At 43.7% G+C, this 21246-nt stretch overlaps 1 protein-coding gene across 6 annotated transcripts in view; it reads right to left on the reverse strand.

Annotated features, from left to right (window-relative positions):
• The window catches only part of FDX2 (ferredoxin 2), a 267455-nt gene that overhangs the window by 194505 nt on the left and 51704 nt on the right, over positions 1 to 21246 (reverse strand). For 4 of the 6 annotated variants that reach the window (XM_085629201.1, XM_085629209.1, XM_085629186.1 and 1 more), the window contains exon 3: positions 5546 to 5597. In XM_085629201.1, coding sequence (XP_085485327.1) covers positions 5546 to 5597 — 52 coding nt within the window. The remainder of the gene's footprint in view (positions 1 to 5545; positions 5598 to 21246) is intronic. The other 2 variants (XM_085629193.1, XM_085629217.1) reach the window with 1 other exon arrangement.

Raw genomic sequence — 21246 nt, forward strand, 5'->3', positions numbered from 1 at the left:
TAAACAAATGCAAAAAAACTTTAATCGCACAAAACTTTATTGAAAATGAAATGTAAATTTATGCATATATGGTATATACAAAATACATAGGATATGATGCAAGATATGTGGACATCCATAGGACATGGCATAAACGGGATATTGTTCCATCTATCTCTGCCGCCCTAATTAATGTACGGTCTTTAAAAAAACATCACGCCGACTTTTTCGACCTGCTCTCCGACCACCCTGTTGACCTTCTGTTCCTTACGGAAACCTGGCTCGATTCCAACTCTGACCCCTATGTTACTCTGGCTATCCCGGAGGGCTTTAAAATGGCAAGGGCCGACCGTTCGGAAGGCAGGGGTGGCGGTGTAGCGGTTGTTTTCAGAGACAAATGGGAATTTATTAGGGGCGAAACCCATGCCTGGGGCACTGGTGAAGCGCTGGATTTCAGTATTAGGTTCTCCCCCCATTTTCTACTTGGTGGGGCGCTGGTCTATCGTCCCCCTGGCTCTGCCCATGCTTCCATTCAGAAGTGGGGAGATGAGCTTACTGCAAGGGCGCTTCGTTTTTCCCAGTTCCTGTTCCTTGGTGACTTGAATTTACACTTGGATCAAGGGTCATCTACCGAGGCTTGTGCCTTTAAAGAGATTCTTCAGATGACTCAACTGTCTCAATGGGTTATCCACCCTACGCATCAGGGTGGCCACATCCTTGACCCGATCTGTTCTAATTTTAACATCCTAGTTGAGGATCCTCTTCCCCTTGTGTGGTCAGACCACTTTATCACTTTTTTTTCCTGGAAGGCTGGCCAGCCTCATGCTGCTGATTCTACTTCACGGAAACCAGCCTTTAAGAAGGTTGACCCCGTTTCTTTGGCTGGGGCCCTGGCGGCCTCCAGGCCTTACCTCATTAATAATCTCGAGGGGAGCCTTGCTGGCTTTTCCAACTGGCTGGACAAGTCCATGACCTTGCTGGCTACTCCTACTTCCTCTCGGCCCTCGAGAGTAGCGCCTTCAAAACCATGGTTTTCGGCTGAGTTGCGCACGCTTAAACACAGTTGCAAAAAACTGGAACGGACCTGGCGCCGTCAGGACTACTGTCCTCTGGCTAAGGCCGCTCTGAGGATTAAGCAAAAGATCTATTACGCCGCCATTTCTCAGGCTAAAAAGCAATTTTTCACAGAGCGTATTGAACAGGCCTGTAACAACTCGAAGGAGATCTTTCATATAGTTCAGAGCTTTACATCCCCTGTCGCTCTCAATTGCTCGGGCCCGGCCACGACTGACTGGTGCAATACCCTTTCCTGCTTTTTCAAGGATAAAATCCGTATGATACAGCAGTCCTTGCCTGTGTGTTCAGCTTTCCAGGCGGAAGATGGATCGATTGCTCCCTCTCGGGGCGCTCCAATACACGCTCTGTCGGTCTTCCCTCCTGTCGACATGGCTAGTACTCTGAAATTACTTAAGGGCCTCAAGTCCGGTTCACCTTCGGATTTATGCCCTGCCAGACTGCTGGCGGCGGTCGCGGAGATCATCAACCCTGAGGTGAATGCTATTATTAACCTTTCCCTTAGGGAGGCTTGTGTTCCGCCGGAGTGGAAACAGGCTAAAATTCTTCCATTACTGAAGAAACCGTCCCTTGACCCCACGCTGCCCGGCAATTACCGCCCTATCTCCCTTCTCCCTTGCCTTGCTAAGGTATGTGAGAAGGTAGTGACCCGACAACTTTCCGAATTCGTGGAAAGATCTGAGGCCTTGCACCCAGCCCAGTCTGGGTTTCGGGCATCCTATAGCACAGAGTCAGCGCTAGTGGAGATCTCAGAGGCGATTAGGGACTGCTTAGATGCTGGTGGCAGAGCAGCTCTGGTAATGCTTGATCTGTCAGCAGCATTTGACACGGTGCCCCATGCCAGACTTCTCTCCCGCCTCTCTGAGATTGGGGTTTCTGGCTTGGCCCTCGCTTGGCTGAGGTCTTTTCTGGAGGGCCGTACCCAACAGGTTTGGGTGCCACCGGCCGCCTCTTCTCGGCAGGAGGTCCCCACAGGTGTCCCCCAAGGTTCGTCCCTTAGCCCCCTCCTTTTTAACATCTATGTTACTCCTCTGGTCTTTTTGGCCGAGAAGTTGGGGGCTAAGGTGATAGCCTATGCGGATGACACACAGCTTCTTTTTACCTGGGCCAAGGGGGAAGACTCCGTCTTGCCTGTACAGAAGTGTCTGTCTTCGGTATTTGGTTGGCTTGCTAGAGCCCAACTCAAGTGCAACGAAGACAAATCAGAGATCCTTCTGTATGGTAACTTCCCCTTGGACTTCAGACGTGAGATCTGGCCCCCGGATCTTCCTCCTCCTCCCTCTAATGGTAACTCCGTTAAAAATCTCGGAGTTTGGTTTGAGGATAACCTGTCGTTCTCGGCCCAGGTGAAGAAGGTCTCGGGTGGCTGTTTTGGCCTTCTTAAGGTTCTTAGGGGTTTTCTTCCTCTTCTCCCTAGAACTGCCAAGGGAACTGTTGTTCGAGCACTGCTACTCTCCCGCCTGGACTATGCCAATGCCCTGTATGTGGGCTTACCTGGCTACTCCATGTACAAACTACAAGTGATCCAAAATGCAGCCGCAAGGCTCCTCCTTGGAATCGCCAGAAGTAGCAGCGTCCGCGCTCATCTCCGTGCCCTGCATTGGCTGCCCATGGCCGAAAGGGTTAAGTTTAAAGCATTGGTCATTGCCCACAAAGCCCTTCACAACCTGGGTCCCATCTATCTGCAGAGGCGGTTTTCCTTTTATGTCCCGTCCAGAGCTCTCCGCTCTTCAGCCCTCCTGCTGGCCAAGGTTCCACGTTTCTCCCGGTCCAGGATCGGGGGCAGCTCGCTCGCGGTCAAAGCTGCCGCGGCCTGGAATGCTCTCCCTTTCTTCTTGCGCAACACTAAGGACCCACTTTGTTTCAAACGTCTCCTCAAAACCCATCTGTTTCCATAGCCTCTTACTTTAGTTCTCCTCATTTGGCTTCGCGCTGGGACACTCCTTGGAGTAACTATCGCGCGTTATAAATTTATCTAACATAACATAACATATGCAGTATAACCATTTCAATATGGCCGCGATATTTTCACCTAACTGATTGAGTTTATTTTCACCGAGAGGCTGTCATTTGTGTTTACTACCCCATGAATAACGATCAGTGTACAAAATGGTGACAATTGTGTGCATTTCCATTGTGTGAACAAGGCTGTTTAGCCGAAACGCGTAGCGTGGAAATAAACGTCCTATTTATCATTTACTCTGGAGCCTGAGAGTGTATTATTATCGCATATTGATATATATTGAGATATATATATATATATATATATATATATATATATATATATTACATTCATACATATATCTTTTACGTAATTACATTTAAATTAACTAATAATTAGTAATAATGGCTTTATGGTTTTAATTTTCTTGAGTTTCTACTGAGGTAGTGATGGGTCTTCAGGGTTCAGGGATGGGTAGTGCATCTGGATAGTAAGTTTTTTAGTGCTGAAGGATAGGTAGCAGGGATTTTCAGGACTCTGGGATGGGCAGCGTATTGAAGTGGAAAGAAGTTTTAGGTCTCATGATGGGTAGTGTTCAGCGGTAGAATGGAGTTTTCAAGGCTCTGGATGGATAGTGTAAAGGCATTGTGAAGAGTTTTTAGAGCTCAGGATGGATGGGCATCAGGGTACAAAGGAGGTTTTAGGATTCAAGGATGGACAATGTAAGAATGATTGTTTAAGGGCTGGGTAGTATATGGGGTAGCAATGAGTTTTTAGAGGTCAGAAGTGTGTAGAGGTTGTAAGGGGTTTTTGGTCTCAGGAATGGGTAGTGTATAGAGGCAGTAAGGAGTATTTAGGGCTCAGGGATGGGTACTGTATATTAGTAGTAAGGAGTGTTTAGGGTTCAGGGGTGGGTAGTGCATGGGGCTGAAATCTTAAATGTAGAAATAAACAGGCTTTTACTCCAATGAGTACAATGAAAAGATGTATGTAGGTCTCAGTCTTTTAATACACAGTTCATTTGAGCACATCAAGTGACATTTTCGGGGGCAGAGGAAGGTTTGCTAGGGAGTTCTAACTCTTTCAAAGTTATATTGTTTCATCTAAGCCACACTGACAATATTCTCACCTTTTAAGTCTGAAATGGGTCGAGTCAAGGTTTTCATCTGCCTAGAAAAAGATCTGCCGTAATGTGTCTTCACATATCTATTAAAGGTAAAGATTTGGCATGTTCAAAGTGACTAGAGACTCATTCAATTCCACTTAGGACCAATAAACAGTATGTGTGATGCTGTACTGAGAAAGTATTCTATTGGAGAACTAAACTCAGGACACCGAACATATTTAAGTCCACTGCATCACATAACATGTTTTTCCACAACACACAGCCACCCAAGGGCAGGGAACGGTACTATACAACAGCCGTTCATAGAAAGCCAACTAAATGGTACTTCTTTTATCCACTTCATGAAGATGAAAGGCTAGACAAAACGGACAATGGGCTAAAACACAGATGCTGCAGTAGATCCATCAGTCTACTGAGGAAGCGTACCCAAGAGGATGAGTATTAGTAGGGTGAAGAAGAGAAGCATCTTAAGTTTGATCATAGAGTGCAATCTGAATTCTATTCTGTATGGCTAGAATAAAAGCGGTAGAGACCATGTGGAAGAGAAATCATGGGGTAAGGGATATGCCACCACCTACAGTATGTGATCAGATGTCTGAACAAAGAAGTTGTGAAGATGTACTTTGTCAACGTAAGATAGTGAACTATAATATTACTTCTCACAGGTTAGCTATTGTCACTATAATTCAACTGCAAAATAATCGGCCAAATTAGACTTTTGCTTTGTCAATCAGTCTAGACAGACAACTTGAAGTATTCCTGATTTTAAGTGGCATGATTTCTGTCAAGGACTTACTTTCTCGAGCACACATGCTTCCTTAATGCAGTACTCTGAACGAACTAAAGCTGCATTAATTTTGGGGGATAAAAGGCTGGAAGTGCATTCATTATGTTGGCACCACTTGGCAAATGGCTTCGCATGTCTAGAGACGCACCACACACAGAGATACCTGAAGTCTGAATGAGTGCACATACGTCTTTCCAAGGATCTACTGCGAACCATCATATTCTTATAGTGAATGGTTCCTATGGATACAAAGATTTGTGAACATGGTCCATTTCTCACATTGAATCTGGAATTCAGGTTAGTTCATTATCATATTGAGGTGTTTAGATGGGGTCTTTTCTGCAGTGAAAAGTTCTGGGATTCTGCTCACCTTCCGATTTGCAATTGATAGTTGTTTGTGTCTGTTCGCCATAAACATGCAGCAATCTGTAGGTCACACGTTCAAATCAAGGCAAGGCTGACCCACCATTACATTCATACGAAGTTGGTGAATTGAGTATCATGGAACTTGGTAACAACAACACCGGTTCCTGATAGCGCTTACAACGAAATAAGTGTTGCATGAAACACCATATATTAAAGACATTACTATTAAAATCATCATTCTCAATCAACAAATATTCATAATAGTACTTACTCCTCAACAGAGGGTTCTGCTTCTTGCCTTTCTTCTTTGGCTTGATAACCTGCTGAGAAAAAAGTTTACCACAATTATCATAACCAATTAAGCTTTCCTCATTTCACACATCTATAAATCATTGACTGTACCTCTATGACATCAAATATAACATAAGGTAGGAAAACAGAGTAGAAAAGATTCACTGCACAGTTCGACCACTTCAAGCCCTGGCAATTCACCTCAATTAAAACCCGAATGAAATCCACTGCATAATACAGGGGGTGGGAAATAGGTCTGGCATTTATTCACTTTACTTTATGGCATTCGTGAAAATGAACAGCAAACGTAAGGCAACAACAAACAACATGCTTTGATATGAAACTATGTGTATGTGTACACACAAATACTTACACAATATTTTACCCAGATTTGTGGGACATTGGAAAGATTTTTAAGCCAATAAAAAAATAATTATATTTATGAAGGAAGGATTTTTGGGGCACATAGCCAATAAGTGGTGTCTGTCTTTTCTTTCATGGTGGACTAAGATAATGGTATTGGACCACATGGTTTTTCCAGTCTAACTCTCAACAACAGTGTGCTTGACTGTCCGCAATCGCTTTCAGCATAAATATATATAGTCAGATGTAATTTGGTATTTATTACAATTATCAACTATTATCACAGGAGGTGAAGCCCCAAATGAGTCGGTTTGCCTCTAGGGGTGGGTAACGGTCTCTGCTTCGCCGGTGGAGTTGGCAGAGTTTTTGCTGCTTCGCTTGGAGCGTGGAGTTCGGCAAAGCACCGCTAGCCACTACGTAGAGGAGTTTGCCTCCCACAGCCCACCAGTTTTTGTTCACCTACTGAACACGGCCGCACGTTTGCTTCCTCCTTTAGCGGTCTACTGGTTATTATCACCGTTCTATATGGTGGGAACTTGGAATGTACTATGTGAGAAAGTGTGCGGTGAAAGAGGGAGTCCCACCATGGTGCACTGCTTGCTCGCCTTGAATGAATCCTATGATTGCGCACATAGAAAGCAAGTCAAACAGAGCAGGAGGGGTGGTGAGAGCCCGGATACAGGTAACAGGATGAGGCAGCCTCATTGTTGCTGTAAGGAGGGCGCAGGAGGGGAGCAGAGGTTGGCAGCATCCCCTAAAAGGAACTGTATCCCTGACAGGTGGAGCCGGCGCACCGGGCGCTGCTTGTTCACACGCAACCTGCCCAGCTGGCGCTTGGCTGTGTGCTCTTTGGCAGAGCCCCATCTCTAGCAGTGCTGCAGGAACACAGGAGGGAGGAGGGAGACTGGCAGGAGCTGGAGACGGCAAGGGCGGGCCTACTGCTGGAGCGGTTCCTGAATACTCTGAGCAGGACACCTTTGAGGGTTACGATAATGCTCTCGATCAGGCCCCTGCTTCTGAAAGGTCTGAGGCGGAGTCTGCCCCCAGAGAATCATGTATGGCATCTGCCTCCAGGTTTTTTAGTAACTCGGCAGAGTGAAACTCCACGAGCTACGGCCAGCACTTGTTGCCTCACCCATCCCTCAGCAATGGTAATAAAGATCGAATTTGACTCTGCGCATTTGCATGTATGATTTATGTGATGGCATGTTTTCATGTGCATGTGTTTTAACAAATGTATTTAACCAAAACCAGGATACTTGATTTATGTAGCTAGGTAAATCACACTCAAGAGACATGAAAACAATTAGGAGATTTGTTTCATTTTGTAAAGTAATTGTTTCATACAATCTGTGAGGCACTAAAAAGAGTTTTACAATCTGACTGTAGCTATACTTTGGTTATAAACTCAACTTTGACCTTTGCACTGTAGTAATAAATGTGTGTTTATTTATAAAATTGATCTAAATAATGTGTTTTGTGTTAAGATGTGTCTATGCTTATAGTGTGCATTATCGGCCGGCCTGTTGGTTGTAGGCCCATACTTGTATGTCTCTGAAACTGTAATAAAGGTTTTTCAAAAAAAAAATGTGTTTTGGGCCACATCAATTTTCACTGCCTTTTCATAAATATAAATATATATATGAACAACCCAATAGATTTATCTCAGATACAAGGCTGCATGGTTAGGCTCTACCTTATTATCTCAAAATCCATCGTTTTTAGAATTTGAATGCCATTTGCATATGAAAGAAATACCATATTGTGGCTTGAGATGAAGCGCAGCAAAGGTCTTATATATGTGATATACGGGAGTTAAAGGACAACCCTATGTGAGCCAATGTCAAAAATGAAGAGGAAGAAAGACCCAGTTGGAACGATAAAGAGCGATTGAGAGTAAATTTAGGCAAGGGGGGGGGGGGGGGAGGGGGGGGGGGGGGTCATGTAATGACTAATTCTAGCCTTGACTAGTCCAGCTGTCTTTTTGTTTGTTACATAAACATTAGTTTTGACAGTTGAAGAGCACCCACATTTTTTTAACACAGTCTACCACATGGCGCTATTCTATGTAGTCTAGAAATAGGCCCAACCAGTGCCCAGAAAATGTCTTGCTTCATGAAAATAATGTACTCAAGTAATCAATCACTTCACAGAAAGTAAAACTGTTTACTTGAATATTGCTTGCAATATCACTCTTTACAACCTTATACATCAAAAAACATATCGAAGAACGGTCCAGCTTCTAGCCTCTCAACCAATTTTATGTCAAGACTGGAGGCTCCTATTATGCTTTCCAATATTGCTTTATTCCAATAGCAGCCAAGATAAACAGTAAAACTACAGTTCCCAGAAGGCCAAGCAAAGATTGACCAATGGGAAAACATGGGATCTAAAACCAACAACCAATGAACTGATGGTCCCATGTATAACGCTTGTCCCGACTGCGAACAGCCCTCTTTTCTTGCTGCATGCAGTCAAGATAAGTACATGCACTTCATACTTTTTATATACTGTGTTAAGTTACTGGTTTATTTCATGTGGGTTATTATTAGAAGTTGATTTATTGCGCCATTTTAGATGCCGATGTCCTGCTGTGCGCTTTGAACTCCCCCGCTGTTGCCGAAAATTAGTGCTTCCTTCAGCGCGCGCGCTGACGGTTGCCCCAATGCGACGGCTATTTTCTGCTGTTTCCTCACCTCATCTGATTGCTTGTATTTCAGTCATTCGAGCCTCGCTTTTCTGCTGACTTGAGGCATCAGAGCTCTGTTTTCCTTGCCCTCCTCTGCTCCGGTTGTGTTCCGCCCCCTTTGGGGGTGGCTTTTTTTCAACTTTTAGTCTTCTAGTGTCATAATATGCCCAGGGGCGGGCCTCAGCTTTGAGTTTAGTTAACCCTTTGTTCACACGTTCTCTGCTTGATTATTTCAATGATGGAGATTGACAGCTCTCCTGATTCAGACATGCAAAATGATGAAGGAGAAGCCTTCAAAAGTGATTTAAATGGCTTTATTGATTCCTCTGTGGAACATGCTGTGAAAGCTTCCATGAAATATTTTCCAAAGACATGGAACATTCTATGCTGTTTCTGATGTCCATAGCATTGACCCATTCTGCGGGGGATAGCAGAAAGAGGAAACTGGTACCCTCCAACACTAAATAGGATGTTTTTATTGCGTCATGTATGATTAGTCACGTTTCCTAGAGCAAGGTTGAGGACTTGGTGCCTCCCAGGCCTTCTTCTAAGGAGGGGATTTATATTCCGGATGATAAACGTTAAGAGAAGTAAAAAAATGTGGAGGTACTTAAAAAACTGGTGATGTGGTGACGCAGATGATTTATTTGACCTCTTTGATGTCAGTGACCCTTCTCCTCCACCTACAAATATCGAAATTTGATTATTTTTCCTCCAGACTTATTCTGGATTCGGAGGGTACTCCCATGTTCAACCATTCTGCAATTCGAAATCCAAATTCCATGGAATGGGTCCCTGTTTCTCATGTTGGTGACTATATTTCTGCTAGACTTTGTCTTCCTTTGGATAAGACCACCAGGTCCAAACCCAAGTCGGAATGTCCTAAACCTTTCCTTGCTTCCAATATTACAGTTACTCCGAATATTGACCAGCCTTTGTTAACCTTCTTTTCCAAATTTGGTAAAGGGGTAGATAGGGCTTGGTCTACTGGTCAAGACAAGTTATTGGACATTGTAGGCCCTTGGCTCATATTTTTGACATGGCGGAATCCGCTCGTTTGGATGGCACTGATTTGGATCCTCAAGATGTTTCCTTATGGGTACAAAGAGCCTTTTGTCTCCTCGATAATGCCAACTCGGCAATTATCCAGGAGCGCCACAAAGGTCTTCTTATGAAATTGGATCCCAAGTTGGCTAACTTGGCTACCCTTGAACCTGGTATTAAGGCAGATGGTCTTTTGTTTGGTGACTCGCTGGTTAAAGACTTAAGTTAGTCACCACCTTTGCTTCCCTTGATAAGGCTCAAAAATCCATTAAGAAAGTTTTTCTCACAGGTTTTTGGATGGGCCGGTAGAGGCAGGGGTCGCTTTACCGGACGTTCATTCCACAACCAAGGCTCCAGAGGATCTTTCAATTCCAGCTCCAACTATCAAGACTTCAAGCCCCAATTCTACCCTCAAAGAGGTCGTGGACAAAATAATTTCAGGAACAATTCCCAACAAGGTAAGTCCCTCAGACCCTCCCCCTGTTGGGGGTCGCTTAAGCCTATTCGTTCCAAAATGGCGAACTCCTGACTGCAGGTCCTTGGGTTCTAAACTCTATCCAAGGTTATCTTATGTAGTTTTACGCTCCACCTTTCCAAACAGTTTTCCCTCCTCCTCACATCTTCTCAGCCGACATGTCAAATCTCATTTCAATAGAGGTTCAATCCCTTCTGCAAAAAAAAGCAATTCAAATTGCACCTCTAGATTCTTCAGGGTTCCTCAGCTCCATCTCCTTGTTCGCAAAATGAACAAGAAAATGCGTCCTGCCATAAATCTGAAGTGGTTCAACCAATTCATAGTTTATCGCCACTTCAAAATGGAAACTATTATTCATCTCAGAGTTTCTCTTCGCTTAAACGACTGGATGGTCTGAACAGACTTACAGGACGCATACCTCACAATTCCTATACATTGCGCCCACAGGAAATTTCAATGGCAAGGTGTAACCTATCAGTTCTGTTCCCTCCCGTTCGGTCTGTCGTCAGCACCATGGTGCTTTACAAAGATTATGAAACCGGTGGTGACATATCGGAGGTCTCTCGCGGTCAGATTAATCATCTAAAACGACATCTTAATAATGAATTTAGACAAACTCTGTTAACCCAATTGCACACCACTCGATCTCTCCTTTGAGATCTGGGTTACCTTTTAAACCCCGAAAAATCCATGCTCTTTCCTTGTCAGCGAATCGAATTCTTGGGTTTTCTCGTGGATTCTTCCACTGCTTCTCTTCATCTTCCTCAGTCAAAAGTCTCAGCTATAAAATCAAAAATATCCCAAGTGCTTCGGACCTCCTTGGTCTCCCTCAGATCTCTCGCGAGAATTGTAGGTCTGTTGTCTGCCTCTATTATGGCAATCTTTCCAGGGCCTCTTCACCATCGTATCTTCCATCGCCTAAAGATACGACATCTGCGTCAAGGCCTGGCTTACTCCGATCTGATTTCCTTAGATCAGAAATCTGTCTGGAACTCCAATGGTGGATAGACCATTTAGATGCGTGGAACAGGCGAACAATCTTCGCCTCAGCCCCAGATCTTGTGTTAGAATCTAATGCAAGGGCGGCATGGTTAGCGCCTGGTGAAGATGGCGGCTGCTCCGTAGCTCTCCGACGATGACGGGAGCGGCATCGGCGCGGACACCACTCATGCTGCGCACATGATCTCTAAACCGGCGGACTTGGTCTTTTAAATGCCTGCGGCGTCGAGGGAGCCTCGTATGGTGCTGTTTGGTGGCTCGTCGGCGAATCTATTTAGCATATAAGCTGACGCGCGGCTGTCGGGCGCCCGCGTCCGCCATTTTGAATATTTAACCTGACGGAGCCGTTATTCTCCTCAACGCGGTGATCATGGAGTTCTTCAGAAAGGAGGGACATGGATTCTGGTAACTATTTTTACCCGTTTTTGCAGCCAATGTTCATTTTTTCCAAACCATTCCAGCATCTAAGGGCAGACCTATTGATCCATAAAAGTGAAATAGTATACATCCAGCAAATATCATCTATCAGTATTGGACAATGCCCCAAAATATGTTATTATGTTGCAAGTTGTGTCCTTCAAGATCCAGAGCAATTGGCATGAACTACCCACAATTCCTCCTGCATAACTGGTTTTTGGCATGGTATTGACTGAAACAAAATACTATCACGCTGTCATCTTAATAACACTAATGTCATTGAGGAAGCGTAGTTGACGCCTGGCGGGGATGGCGGTTGCTTCGTAGCTCTCCACCGCTGATGGAAGCGGAAACGGCGCGAACACCACCCGTGTGCAAATGAACTGCTAATTGGGAGAATTGACCTTATGAATGCCTGCGACATCGAGGGATCCTCGTGTGGTGCTGTTTGGTGGTCCGTTGGCGATCCTATTCGACATGTAAGTCGTCGCACGGATGTTACACATCTACGTCCGTCATTTGGAATATTCTATCCGACAGAGCCGTTACTCTCTTCATTGTAGTAAACGTGGAGTTTCTTCAAATCACTTGCCTGGTCGGATAGCTTTATCGACCCCTCTGGGAATGACGCTTGACTCCACAATATTTTTTCCTCATGCAGTTTCTAATTTGATTTGAGGAGACCTACGGGACATCTCATCACATAGGTTCTACTTTACCTGTCAATACTCTTCATGGGGAAGCTTCGGAATTTAAAGCCGGCTTCTTCTTCTCAACTACCTCTAGACTCAGATTCGGATTCTCCTCCTCAGGATATGGTAGACGCCACGGCACCAAAATTAGATTTAGCACGAGGGGCCATCCCCAAAGCGCGGAACAAAGGAAAGCTGCCGTCCTCTCTCGCTTCCTCTAAGCGCATGAAGAAGGATCCACCATCTCCAGAGAGTAACTCCTCATCCGCTTCCATGGATCTCATCTTGGAGGAACTTCGTGCGTTCAAACCCTTTATGGAAGCCACCACAAAAAACATGCAGGCTATGCAGGAGAAATGGTCATCTCTGGAGTCGCGTGTCCAAACTTTGGAAACTTCCACAGACTCCTTGCAATCCTCTTGATCCCATATCCCATCAATGGAGGCGGAGATACTTCTACTTAAACGCCAGACGGAGGATTTGGAAAATAGAAATCGTAGGAACAACCTACGCCTATATGGTCTTCCAGAACTTACAGAGGGGTCAAACCCCACCGGCTTCTTCCAATCCTTTCTTGCCAAGATCTTAGATGCTCCGGCCTTAACTTCCGTTAACATCCAAAGGGCTCATCGTCTTGGACCGAAGGTCGCTAGTAAGCCTAGAAGTGTCATTATGTTATTCCTGCAATTCACTGACCTTCTACAGGTCCTTTCAGCTGCCAAGCTCAAGAAGCATATTATGTGGGAAGGGCATCGCCTCTATCTTTCACAAGATGTCTCCAAGGCCACTGCAGATCGAAGGAAGAAGTTCTTGGACATGCGACCACAACTACGGGCCTTGAATGCTAGATATGGACTCCTACATCCCTGTCTCTTCAAGGTCACATATAAAGACAGAACGGTCACGTATGAGGATCCTGCGGCCTTGCAGGCGTTTCTCCAACGGCAAAACCCTGATGTTATGGAGGTTTCCAGGCCTGGTTGATGAGACCTGCTACTTCTCCTTAGAATCAGTTTTGTTATGATTCTATTGTCTCTCCATTATTGTTGATGTTGTTAATCCCCTACTGTCTCTTCCTCTGACAGCCGTTTCACCCTCATATGTCCCCTTTGTAGTCCAATTGCAGTTTTTTTTTTTCTTGTTTCCCTATGACACGTTTTTCCCTTCAATTGATTATCTCTCTTGTTTCTACAGACATCTCCTTACCCCCTCCTACCTCGATGTGCCACGCTACTTTCTATATGATGCGTTTTTGGATTCATGGTAGTTTTGACATTTGTTGTCTGTTCTGGATGTCGTCGTCGCTGTCTCCCGGCGCCATCGCCCCATCCTTGTTCTTGAGTTCTTTCATTTCGTAAGTATGTTTGTCAGTCGTTCGTTTCGAACGTGTACTGTCTTCTTGTTGGTTTTTGTTTCTGTCCTCTTTTTTATACTTGATCTTTTACCATCTACTTTTCCCTTTCTTCTTTCACTTTCTTTTACCTCCCTTTTTTCCTTCTTATTCCTTCCTTTCCTTAGATTTAGTACTATATTCATAGTGGTTCCTTCCTTCTCTTCCTTTTCTTCCTCCTTCCTTTTGCTCCTCCTATCTTTTCTCCGCCATCAATTCGTTACAATTCTCTCAAGTTATTTTTTCTGCAATAATAAGCATGTTGCTGTTAGTTGTTTTTCTTTGCTGTTCCATTCCGTGTTACATCGTGGAACGTTAAGGGTTTAAATAATCCCATTAAAAGGCATAGGGTTTTATCACATTTAGCGAGACTGAAGTCTGATGTTGCCCTCCTTCAGGAGACTCATCTCTCTGAAACTGAGACTCTGAAACTCAAGCGTTGTTGGGTGGGCCATGTTTTTTGCTCCCCCCTCAGTTTCCAAGAAAAATGGTGTTGTGATTTTATTTCATAAAAAGTTAAATGTCTCCTCAATTTCTCACGAATGTGATGTTGATGGTCGTTGGGTTATGGTTACATTGCTTATAGATAATATTCCTATCACCCTTTTTAATGTGTATGCTCCAACTGGGATTGACAGACTATTTTGGCCCTCCATTTCAAATAAGCTATCCTCCCTTTCTGGAGATTATATACTTCTCGGGGGAGATTGTAACCAAGTTGTTGATCGCTTCCTTGATCGTCATTCTAATGTGAAATTTGTCCCCTCTAGGATGCATTCTCAATTTGTTGACACCTTTCAAAATAATGCTATGGTGGATATTTGGAGATTGTGTAATCCCGAGCTTAGAGAATACGTTTTTACTCCCCTCCACATCAATTACAGTCCCGCATTGACCATATCTTCCTTAGTAAATCCCTTTCCCAGCACGCTATACGCTCTGACATGGGTTCCATCCTAACCTCCGATCACGCTCCGATTCATGTAGACTTGGATCTACTTCCCTTTTCCCCTCATTCTGGCAGATGGCGTTTCAATAATGCTCTGCTTTTGGAGCCTACTTTTGGTTCTGATTTTACTGCCTTTGCCACGGAATTGTTCCTTCTCAATCATTCCCCTGATTCCTCTTTTGTTACTGTTTGGGACTCTTTCAAAGCAGCCTCTAGGGGTTTTATTATTCATTTTGTAGCCCGACGGAAGAAACTTCGAGAAGCCGAGTCCGAACGCATTTTAGCTAATATTAAGAATTTAGAGCATGATTACTATACCTCTAATTCTTAGATCTCTCTTAATAAACTTATTGATGCGAAAATCTCCTTCAATAAATTTACAATGGATGCTGCCTCTAATCTTTTACTGAAATGTAATTCCAGGTATTACGGGGGTAAGAACAAAATGGGGAAACTTTTGGCCAATTACTTAAAGATAAGAAGGGAGCGTACAAAGATTGAGTCCATTAAGACTTCCTCTGGAAACTCTTGTTTTAAAGATAAAGACATTCTGTCAGAGTTTGTTAAATTTTATGATAATCTTTATACTCCCGAGCATATTCCGGAGAACACGGATCTTCTTTCATATTTCCTTTCGCTTCCTTCCCCTTCGGCTTCTCACGTTGATTTCGTTGCCCTGGACCGGGACATTTCACTTTCTGAAATTTCCCATGCTGTTTCTAAATTGCGACACGGTAAGTCTCCAGGCCCTGATGGTTTCACTATTGAATTCTACAGCCACTTCGCCTCTCTACTTCTCCCTAAACTGTTACTACTATTCCAATCCTTCCTTGCAGCGGGTTCTTCTAGCGGTTCCTTCCAACAGGCTTTAATCTGTTTAATTCCCAAAGAAGATAAGGACCACTCGTTATGCAAAAATTATAGGTCAATTTCCCTGGTCAATACAGATTATAAAATTTTGGCAAAAATGTTGGCTTTGCGCATGGATCCCCTTTTACCCGACCTCATTGGCTCTGAACAATCAGGCTTCGTCAAGGGCCGTCTCTCTTCTGACAATTCCCGTGTTTTCCTTAATATACTTAACAAGGCTTCCTCTTTGTCACTCCCCTTCGCGGCTATTTCTTTAGACGCAGAGAAAGCCTTTGACAGAATTGGATGGGATTTTATGTTTCAGGCCTTACGCTGGATCGGCTTTTCTTCTAAATTCATCTCTATTATTTCCTTACTATATTCTAATCCCCAGGCTTCCATTTTTGTCAACGGGATGACCTCGGACTATTTCTCGTTACATAGGGGTGTGCGACAAGGCTGGCCTCTATCCCCCTACTCTTTGTTTTAGCCTTGGAACCTTTTCTTACCATAATTCGTCTGGACAACAGTATTTCTGGTTTTAAATTTGGTTCGCGGCAGGTTAAACTCTCGGTCTATGCTGACGATATTCTTTTCTACTGCTTTGATCCTGTGTCCTCTATTCCCTCTTTTCTCCAGCAGGTGTCTTCCTTCTCCGCGGTCTCTGGTTATCGCCTAAATGCTGATAAGTGCGAGATTCTACCTTTAAACCCTATTTGTCACAAGCATCTTTTTTCCCAAACGGGTTTCTCATGGCAACCTTCTAAGATCAAATATCTGGGTGTTTGGTTCGCCCCTCTCTTGTCTGATACTGTCAAATTGAACTTTGATTAGGTCTTCAAGAAAATGGACACGGCTATTCAACGTTGGAACCCGCTCTTTCTGTCCTGGTGGGGTCGGCTCAATTCTATAAAAATGATGTTATCCCCTCTTCTTCTTTATACCATTTCCATGCTTCCAATACACATAACAGTTTCTTTCTTTAAACGGATTGATTCCTTGTTGCTGAAATTCTTATGGAATGGCAAGCGATCTCGGATAGCTTTGGCCTCATTGCGCAAGGATAAGGCCCAGTCTGGTGTACGCTTTCCGGATTTCAGACAATATCACCGAGCTTTTTCTTTGAAACAATCGACCCGTTGGTTCTCTTCAGATCTTCCGCACTACCCGCCCATCTGGTTAAGTATGGAATCTTCCTTTCTGTCTCCCTTTACCTTTCGTGAGTTCTTATCCTTCACGTCTTCTTTAGTTCGCTTTCGTACGCCTGTTATTTCTCACTCCCGTACACTCCTTCTCCCTTACATAACATCATCTTATCTCTCCCTTCTTTCCTTTCATGAGCAACCGATATGGCATAACTCCCTTTTCAAAATTCGTAATCGCACCATATTTTGGAAAACGTGGCATTCGAGGATTGTGTTGGATCTCTCAATTAATTTCCCACCATACTCCTCTCTCATTCCAGGAACTTCAATCTTCTTTCTCATTGCCCTCTTCTGCTCGAGCGCAATATAATGCCCTTCTCCCAGTCCTGATCTTATATCTCCGCTCTTTGATACCATCTACCGATATTCCTCCGGACCGCAAAGCTACCTCTTTACTATTGGAGACGTCTCCCTCAGCCTCTGCTCTTTATAACTCTTTCCGATACTCTACTGGCAGACTAAAATCTAAAATCGAGAATTCATGGGAATTGGATCTTTCTCAGGATTGGACAATACCTTTTTGGGACAAAATCTGGGCTAAACTTCATAAGGCCTCTAGAGCTGCTAACACCACCCAAACCTTATATTTTATTTAGAACAGAATTTTATGTACTCCACATGCTTTGTCCCGTTTTTCACCTAACACACCCCCTATTTGTTGGTCTTGTTCCTGCCCCCTTGCAGATCTTAAACACATGTTGTTTGAGTGCCCTGCTATATCCAAGTTCTGGCACCTAGTTTGGACGCAAATTCAAAAGATATTCCACCTTCAAATTCCCTTTTCCCCTTCGCAGGTTTTTCTATGTTCCCTATCACCGCAATTACCGCAATCTCCTTCCCATTATCTGTTACTTGACCTTCTCGTTGCTGTGGCTTTCCACACCATTACTTCTAATTGGAAGCAGGCTGCAAATGTCTCATATCACTCTTGGTGGAATGCAGTTTGCTTCCATCATCGCCTAGATACTAATTACGTATCTCCCATTTTCCTCGCAATTAAACGTAACCTGGTTTGGCTTCCTTTGGTAACCCATCTCTCTTCCTTTGCTCCAGCGCACGACCCTCCTGACCCTGACACAGTTGAGGGGCGAAAGCCACCATGATTTTCTTGTTTCTTTAATGCCTTTTTGCTATGATATTTCGTTCTACTATATTATATGGTTTTTTCCATTCCTATATGTAGGTTTGGTTTGTGTAACTTCATGCTTGTTATATTCGCTTTTCACAAGAGTTTTTATTGAACTGTTTATTCCTTGTATGTATTTATTATGATGATTATATCCCCTCTCCCCTCGCTTCTCCTTCCCTCTTTATTTCCTCAATAAACTCAAACTTAAAAGAATCTAATGCAAGTCTGTCGGGCTGGGGCGCCCGTTGTGGCACAATCTCGACTGGAGGTACATTGTCTCTCGAGGAGTCCAGATTGCACATGAACGGTTTAGAGATGCTGGCAGGCTCCTTTGCAATCAGGAGTCTCGCAAAGGCCAAAGTTCGCTGTTCAATCTTCTTCGCAAGGACAATGTTTCTGTGGTCCGCTACATAAACCATCTAGGTGGCACAAAATCCAAACCCCTTGTGGAGTTAGCAAAGAATCTTTGGGAATTTTGCTTACTCAACAAAATATCTCTCAAAGCAGAATATCTCCCAGGCAATCTCAACTCCATAGCAGACTGGCACTCTAGTTATCTACAGGACTCCAGCGATTGGAAGCTTCTTCTATCCGTTTTCCAATCTCTCTTTCAAAAATGGGGCCCTTTGTACATCGATCTCTTTGCATCTCATCTCAATTCCCAACTTCCACAATTCTTCAGTTGGCGTCCAGATCCTTTGGCTCTGGCCACAGACGCTTTCCTCCAAGATTGGTCTCCTCATCTCAATTACGCCTTTCTTCCATTTATCATGTCCAACAGACCAGACGCCAGTTAGCGTCTCTGGTGATAGTGGCCCCCTTTTGGCAATCACAGATTTCGTTTCCCTCTCTATTAGAGATGGCGGTGGATTTTCCGGTTCTCCTTCCTTCTTACACCAATCTTCTTCTAGACCCCTTGGGTCAGCCACACAATCTCATTCTGGACAACTCATTGACTCTGTCCGCTTGGAAGATCTTGGGTCCATCCAGTCTGACCTCATTTCGCAAGAAGCCTTTGATCTCAGAACGTCCTCACATTCCCAACTTCTCATTTCTTTCCGTAAACCTCATAATCCCGTTTCTTCTGCCACTTTAGCTTGTTGGGTTCGCTGGGTTATGTCCCTTGCCGGTATTGATGTTTCCGTCTTCAGGGTCCATTCCATCAGGGGAGCCATGGCCTCCAAAGCTTTTTGGGCAGGCTCCAGATTGGAGTACATTCTAAGATCGTCTGATTGGTACAATGACAATGTGTTTCAAGTGTTTTATTGTAACCCTGTTGTTACTGCTGCCTCTTTGGTTGTTGATATGCTTTGAACAAGCATAATAGGAGCCTCCGGTCTTGATATAAAATGTAGATTTTCCTAGCAATTTATGACGGAAAGTCTTCATTTTATTAAAGACACGGAGGCGAGTATTATCCCACCGCAACACTTATTAATATGTGTTCTTCTCCCTCCCTATAGCGACTCCAGCTCTACCACCAGCTTCTTCCTGATCGAGGCCGTCGCCTGTAGGAGGACTCGGTTCTCCAACGTCCTGTTTCATCGTTCAACGCCAAGCCTCCGATCCCGATTCCGTCTGCAAAAATGACCTTTTTGTACTTTAGTCAAGAGTTTTTTGTTTGGACTCTAACCTTTGGTATTGTTCTTTCTATTTTCCCTTTGTTTATGGACAGTATCTAATATGCTCGCAGAAGAAAAGAGGGCTGTTCGCAGTCAGGACAAGCGTTAAACATTGGGCCGTCAGTTCATCGGTTGTTGGTTTTAGATTTCATGTTTTCCCATTGGTCAATCTTTGCTTGGCCTTCTGGGAACTGTAGTTTTACTGTTTATCTTGGCTGCTATTGGAATAAAGCAAGATTGGAAAGCATAATTCTCGCCTCCGTGTCTTTAATAAAATTAAAACTTTCCGTCATAAATTACTAGGAAAATCTACATTACCTACAAAATCAACTCTGACTTGCCAAATAATACTTTAGTAATTCGCTGTCGTCTAACTCATACACATGCTGCAACCACTTGTCTACACTGGACCAAAAGAGAAAACTGCGAAGTGATTTTACATATTAAAAGTATAAAACATTGGTCAGAGAATTTAGGTGTACGTTTTGAAGGAGTAATGGATAAACTCAACCTTTCTGACAATTACATTAAGCTGAGTTAGTGTGGGGTTTGTATTAAATGTTCTAGGACCGACCTCTGCCACTGCATTCTGGAGCCGTCAAGAATGTATACGTAGAGACAGTTGGTGGGATACTTTGGCAGCGAGGATGGCAATGGCAGCCACGCAAATCTGAATTAAAGAAAGTAGTTACTATAGTTAAGAAAACCAAACTAAGAGAGAGGTGAGAGAAGTTAGTTTAAAGTAGTAATGAAAACAAGTATGTAGTAGGGAAAATCACCGGGAAGGGTCCATTAATGCCTAATGACTGAAGGGACACTGATTCTAGAGGAAAATATGGGAAAAACAAATAAGTGGAAACTTAGGGGGCAGATTTTACAGATGTGTAAGTTCTGAATATCTTGCTTTTGATAGCAAATACCCTGCATATAATCAAAAATGTTCAGGATATGGTATCAGTGGTCATTTTCGTAAGAATTTGTCGCAGAAGGGATTATACCAATGTGTAATGTGTTGTGGAGAATTCACATGAAGTGGTATATGACCCAGAGGTTGATAACTATGATGCTCTCTCTTGTATAAACTGTAGAAGGCGTTATAAGGGTACATGGTTGCATTATGAAAAAAAAATGTGGAATAAATATTTGGAGGTGTTAGGATGAACATCGTAGCAGAATCTGACTCTCCATATACTATAATATACAAGGATGTTTGGAGAGGTGGGTTTTTGACAAATTGGGGGAAGAGTTGAAAGTGGCTGATATTAAGGAAGAAAGTTTCACTAGTGAGCCCACACAGATTCTAGGTTTTAGGAAAGGAAAGAAAGCTATATGCAAATTTTATGTAGGGGATCAACCACATTTATGCTTTTTAAGGTATTGTTGTGGGATGCCATCATCCACAGCTATGTTGCTGAGACTCATGTTCAATATGTTTTTGTTTTTTTAAACAAATTTTATTTGGTCATTTTGCAAGACACCGGGCATCAGCCCCACAATGGCACATCAAAGCAGTCGGACAATCTGTGCAGCAATAACCATTTCCATGTCAATATACAATCCCTGCCACATATGCAGGGAAATTAATAATCTTAACAAACTTAAACTTAACAAAATGCAGACAGTGGTCGACTTTCGTGATACAGCACGTACTTCAGCAGATGCAAAATACATATCCCAGTGGAACAATGGATCAGTCAAGCGATAAGAACTTGGGGGACCCATGGAAAGAAGCGGGAGATGCCACTCACAAGTCCTCCTCGGGCAGAGGGGGCAAGTCGATACCACGATATGTCACCCACTGCGACCATATCCTACGATGCTTCCTTGGGCAGCCCCTGGCCTCAAACACCGCAATCTT

The sequence above is a fragment of the Triturus cristatus genome, chromosome 2_1, assembly GCF_964204655.1.
Source record: "Triturus cristatus chromosome 2_1, aTriCri1.1, whole genome shotgun sequence".
NCBI lineage: Eukaryota > Metazoa > Chordata > Amphibia > Caudata > Salamandridae > Triturus > Triturus cristatus.